Source organism: Malurus melanocephalus, unplaced genomic scaffold (assembly GCF_030028575.1).
Source record: "Malurus melanocephalus ecotype Western Australia unplaced genomic scaffold, MMel_1.1 scaffold_137, whole genome shotgun sequence".
Classification (NCBI taxonomy): Eukaryota; Metazoa; Chordata; class Aves; order Passeriformes; family Maluridae; genus Malurus; species Malurus melanocephalus.
Window position 1 is genome coordinate 1,137,064 of NW_026623369.1, and position 6,292 is coordinate 1,143,355.

The following is a 6,292-nucleotide window of genomic DNA, read 5'->3' on the forward strand; positions in this document are numbered from 1 at the left end:
CTGTGAGCCGTAGGCAGAAACAGCCCCACAGGCTGGAGGAGTGGCACCTCTGCAAAGACTGCTCCCCCGGCATCCCAGGAGAGGATGGTGCCAGTTAAGGATACTCGTCACCAAAAAGAGATGGTGCAGCCAAAATATGGATATGTAGATGCAATCTCTTCCTCACTCATCCTCCTGCAAACCCTTGCTTTGCTGAGTCCATGAAGAGACTCGGCGTGCATGGGCAGCTCAGGAGCCTGCAACCCATAGAGAGCATAAGAGCCTCAGAGAGGTGAAATGCTCTTCAGATTTCCTTGAACTCAGGAGTCCCAGCCTAAGATTACAGATTTATACAAACCCTGGAAAATTCACAGCAAGAGGCCTGGAGTGATGTTATGTGTACTGTTTCCACCTCTTTCCCGGGGAAGAAATAGATGAGTTCGTCACTTGTGCTTCTTAATAGCAACCCTGAGAATCTACTTTCCACTTTCTATTTTCTCCTCCCTGATGTTCCCCCTCAACCAAAGCCCTCAACAGCATAGTTTTGGAATGACAAGTATCTTCTCAGGCTTGAGTGACTGCAGTAACCTCACATTCCCTTTCCTGTGCAGCTTGCATATCACAAATTCACATAGTTCAAAGTCAGCCCTTGAATACTTCACATGCTGGTTCTGCTGCTTCCCCCATGGCATCAACACCCCTAAGCAACCCCACATTGCCCCTGACCTGGTCCATCTGATATGCTTTAGACTGATAAGCAAGGACAGTGACACACAAAGGGGAAGGAAATCAAGAAACGCATTATGGCCAAGGTCTTGAGTTCTGTAGAGCAATGAAGACCAAAGAACACATTAACTTTACATAAACTGCCATCCTCAACAAAAATGACCACCTGATGTTTGTTGTCCACCACATAAAGCTTTTAAGGATATCTTTGAATAAGTCTAATTCCCAAAGTGGTCTGCTTGAGGGGAACCAGGTGTGTAGGAGTCTTCAAGCTCAATAGAGAGGGACAATGCAGGGGAATGGCATCTACCAGAACTTGTGATGCTGCAAGGATCCAGTGAGAATGGCAATCTTGTTTCAGACCCCTGCCATAAGGTTAATTTGGGCTGTGATGTAGGCAGAGGTTAGTACACAGTAAAAGCTGAATGCCTTGGCAGTCATTTGATCATGCATAGTGATGATTTTACTAGCAAAGTGCCTATGCACTGAGATGCTGTTTCTGCTAATTGCCTATCATTAACACTGCCTCCATAGCAAAGACTTCAGGCCTCATCCATCAGAAAGACAATACAGGTTAGATTCTAAAAGATTCTAAGATTCTATCTTAAACCATAATGTAGGTACTTAAAATCCGGTTAGGAGTTAAAACAGGTTTTTACATCCCTATATCTATATATAAGGGCTTAAAGAAAGCAGAGAGGTAACCAGAAACATATTTAACTCTCTTATTTCAGCTATCTAAATTTGAATTTTGGTGACCTTTTCCTTTGTCCACAAACATCTTTCCATTCACTTTGGCAGACACAGCCCCACCATGAAGAGACTGAGATTTTTGAAAGCCTCTGTCAGAGGCTGAAAGCTTTCTGCTCTCCACAGCACCAGGCACATGAGCAAAAGGACTGTTTTCACAGGCAGATAATATAATGTATTTGGGTGGAATCTGCGTGGAAATGAATGCTGAATGGTTGTTTTATTTTAACTTGGTGTTTATGAAGATGTCTAATGACTTGTAGTGCTTTTTGGTGTTTGTTACATGTAAAAGGAGAAAACCTCCACATTTCTAACCCCAAAGAAGGGGTCAGTTTGTAAAAGGAGAAAACCTCCACATTTCTAACCCCAAAGAAGGGGTCAGTTTGTTTATGCCTATTATATTCCATTAAAGATGCAACATTTGCTTTATCTTAAGGAAAGTTCCAGCTTTTTCAATGCCTTGTGTAGGTGCAAATATTAGCACCAAAATGGGACGCAGTTATGTCTAATGTCACATCAGCAGCATTGCTTATATGATAAAGAAATTAAGTGGCAATTACTTTGAATAGGAGCTGCATGGTTTATTCAAGTAGCTCTGCTCTAAGTGCATTCAAAATTTGCTTCCAACAACAGGATTTCAAAAGTGAAGTACAACGTGTTTGTACATGCAAGGAATAATATAAATGTGCTGTAGGAGCCCGTTAAGCCACTGGTCACTAGCCACAGCTGCCTTTGGCCAGCAGTCTGACAGAAAATGYTTCCTTATCACTGAAACAAACCCACACACACACACCCAAACCCACAAGCTGAACATTTCTACCCAGAAACTTACCAGGCTGTCTAGCGGAAGTTACACATCTCACATTTCATGTCCCCTCCTTTGATGGCTGAATTCGTAGCAAAAGAAAAAATATCCCTGGATGCATCAACCTTTTGTTGTGCCAGTGAAACGGATYATTCTGTCCTCTGGTTACAGCACATCATGAGAATGCAATTCAGCAGRTGACCCAGCCAAGAGAGGATAACAGGGACATGAACTACCTGAATTATCACTCTTATGGGACACTGCACCTACATTCTCAAAAGGGAACAACTGGTGTCTTTCAGGAGTTCATTCCTTGAAAAGGCACTCAACCTTTCCACATTTATGGCATATTTTCTTGAAAGACTTATTCTGTTGAAAATTCTATTTTACACCTGGGAACAGGAGAGACAAAAAAAGCTTCTTCTACCTCTAACACCTATGGTTTTTAGTGGGTCATTTGGAGGAAACTCACTGYGGTTTCCTTTAACAAAGTGCAACATTCTTGTACAAAATACAGATGGACAGGAGACGCAAGAATATTGGATGGAATTTGGACATACTTTACCCTTTTCTCTTGCTCTGAAATTATCCAGCCACGGCATTTTCCTCCACCACCACACATGCCACCTTCAAAGAGTAAGAACCCAGCAATTTTCATTGGTTGCTTGGGAACTTTCTAAGTTATCATCACACACGTCAAAGGTATTTTAAGACACGGCTGAGTGTATCAGAATATGCACAATGACAAAGCCAGGCTGCCTGGCATGTTTTGTTCATGCTGTATGAAAACCTACATAGAAAAAATTCCAGCAGTGCTGCCTCAGTAAAGGAACTTCATCAACAAACAGCACTCCAGTGACTGAGATAACCAGAGGACCAGACAATATCATCCAGTGAGTACTGGAGCCCTTCATTTAGGGTCACCCAGTCCAAAACTCACTGTTCAGAGAGCCAAACTCTCCCACATGGTCTTGTGAGATTGCTTCTTCCTCCAGTATCATCCCAGTTCCTCTGGCACTTTTACAAACACTACAGTATCTCCACTGGGGATTAGAACGTTTATACAGTTTATAACGTTTATACAGAGAATATACAGTTTATGGAAGAATCTCCTCCTCCAGTAGCTTACTCATACAGATTTGAGCAATGAGACAAACACAACATCCCACAGGATGCTGACAGGACTGAAACCCTCGTGCTCTGTCATTTCTCTCCCTAAGCAGACTCTTGACTCCAGCCTGGAGCTGACTGGCACAAAGAGGAGCTGTCAGCCAAAGTCAGCCCAGGAAAACCAGCAGTCCCCTTCCTTCCCTTGCTTTCTGATKCAGTGGGACCCAGAGGTGAAAGGCACCTGCTGATGCACATGAGCAGCTTTGCTCTGTACAAATTTGTTCTGTTTGGCACAGTGGGTGGGTAATAAATAAGACCTGCTAGTCCCCATGAATGGTGGATATAAGAGTTATATTCAATAACTGTTGTCTTCACTTGGCCTTATTAATTCATCTCTCTGAGAAATATCAGAGTAGAAAATTAATGCCTTTCAGGGGAAAAAGTAAGTTAGATCAAATAAGTCAGGTCTCAAGTTGCTACTAAAATGTGACCTGTTTCTATCAAAAATAAAGCTAGATCTGGGCAGGACATCTGCAAAGTATTAGACTGCTCAGACTGGGACACGGACTACTTCAGCATTGCCTCTTGATGTACACAAGAGACTTGAATACATGTCCCAAGGCTTTTTTCTTTGCCTCCTTGGCCCCTCTGCACAGGACACAGGACCAAGCTATAGTGTCCCTCAAGTGAAATCCAGAAAACACTTCCTTAAAATGCACCAGCACCTCTGTAACTTCACACATTTCTTTACACTGAAAAGGAAACAGAGATTGAGGGGAATAAAAAAGGAGCAAGACTGAAATGCAGAATGGTTTCCCACAGTATTCCTTAATGTCAAGGGAGGAAAGCATTAAATAACTGGTGCAGGCGTGTTTCCCTTTGTTAACACACCCGACATCTGTGGTTCTACTGCTTGCTGTGATGTGGAATCCCTTCCAGTTGTCCCAGCAGCTCAGTCCTGACAGAGGGGCGATGGAGAAAATAGCAAAGGAAGAGCAGCTGGGAGTTTTCAAGCATACTTTCCATTTGTTCTGGATGCCCATTGCAAAAGCACCTTGATTTTTTGGCAGTAACCAGCCTGAACATGTTTTCTTCAATTTGTTCCATGAGATGACATGATATGTTAATGGAAGGCAGCATATCCACACACACCAGGCTGCCTGAGGTTGTCTAGTCACCATTGGTATCCACCAAGCAAAGAGCATAAAATCTTTCAATCTTTCTTCAATAATCTTTTTCAATTGGACTCAAGATGTTTTGGCCACACTCTGAAAGCATAAGTTTGAGCCTGAGGACTGGATTTGGGTGATGATGAGCTCTCATCAAGAGCTGTTAGTGAAACAAAGGAGAGGACCCCTTGGATCAAATTCCACGTCTGCCTACAATGGCCAGCACAGAGGATGCAGGAATCCTACAGGATGAGTCAGTCAGCAATGTTTGCATGGGTCAGTTTGTAACAGAATATTTTGCTCACCAGGGGAGCTTCTTTCTGACTTTTCACTTTGGGACTCATGCATCCCATTGCACCAGACTTACTACTTTCTTCTCAAAGAGGCTGGATTGCCATTATTGAAAGAGCTTTTTTATGTTTGTCTGTCTGATTTGTCCTCCTGAAATTCTTCAATCTAAAACATTTGCTTTTTGAATCTTTAAACAGAATCTCCTTTCTGAACCCACAACTATCCTGGTGTCCCTGAGGTACTCCACTGGTCTTTGCTTCATGCTGCTCAGGTCCATCTGAGTCCATTTCTTGACCGCAGGATGAATTCCACAGAGAATCAAAGCTGGCCAGGACAGATTTCTTTTGAACCTCAGATGGATTAGAAGGAAGAGCATTTTAGCGTGTCTCTAATTATAGTCACCTTGACAGTTCATATGTGTAGCAATAAAAATAACCATAAACCCACCTAATCATTAAAGTAAAGCAAACAACTCCTCTCTGTATCATCATACACAGGTACTGGAGTTGCTAATAAACCAGGAAGAGCACTGAGGCACTGGAGTAGCATCTTTCCTATCTCCACAGTTTCTTAAACAACTTTAGAGGCATATTTTTATTAAGTATATGAAAGGCAGATGATCTTAAACCTCAAAAAGAGTCTGTATAATAATTGTGTGCTCTTCTAATGCTCTCCAAAGACCTATTCAGAGTCCATTCTGAAAGACAATAATATATCAAGAACTTCTGCAAACTTCCTCCTAATGAACACATGCCAATTTGAGACCAAGAATTCTGGCCTCGGAGGACAAAATAACCACTGCACTTAGTCTCTGGGTGTTTTGCTACTTTATTTCAGAGTGATTCAAAATCTAATTAAATTTCTAAACTCTAATGAAATTACAGAAGAAAAATCATTTAGGATTATATTATATACAATTACTCACAGCTGAAAATTACAGTTAGCCTCTTTCACCAAGACAGGGTCTCCTGAGAAATCCTTGTTATTCATATAACGTATAAATCTGACATTACTTCCACTATTTACAGGTCGAAGGTAAAAGCAGAATTAATTAAACATATATATCCTGCCCAGTGGCTGGATGGTGAAGAACAGAGGGAAGGCTGATAATGATGACTGTGCTTGAAACCACATTTCCCAGTTTGGTCAAGAATCAGAATAAACCTGCTACAAAGCAGAATTATATTAAGCCTGGCTTATTCTGGTCAGTGCATTTCCTTGCTGGAGAAACGCTGTGAACAAGAACAGTGAAGCAGCTGGCCGTGTGCAGTCACCTAGCTCAGCTCTGTGAAGCATTTGTGGCAAAGTGGCAATGGAATAAAGCAAACAGCCTCAGAGATTTCTTCCAAATACTCAGATGTCTAGGTCCTTCTCTGAAATACAGAAAATACCTGAGACTGATTTGGGGCAGGAGAAGCAACAAAAGCAAAAAAAAAAGCAAAATAAACCAAAAACACCACCC

The 6,292-nt window shown here is 41.9% G+C and overlaps 1 protein-coding gene across 1 annotated transcript in view; it reads left to right on the forward strand.

Moving 5' to 3' along the window:
• The first annotated feature begins 4,754 nt into the window (after positions 1-4,754).
• Positions 4,755-6,292, forward strand: part of TMEM273 (transmembrane protein 273) — a 17,990-nt gene continuing 16,452 nt past the window's right edge. The window contains exons 1-2 of the mRNA XM_057371011.1: positions 4,755-4,815; positions 5,859-5,865. Coding sequence (XP_057226994.1) covers positions 4,755-4,815; positions 5,859-5,865 — 68 coding nt within the window. The remainder of the gene's footprint in view (positions 4,816-5,858; positions 5,866-6,292) is intronic.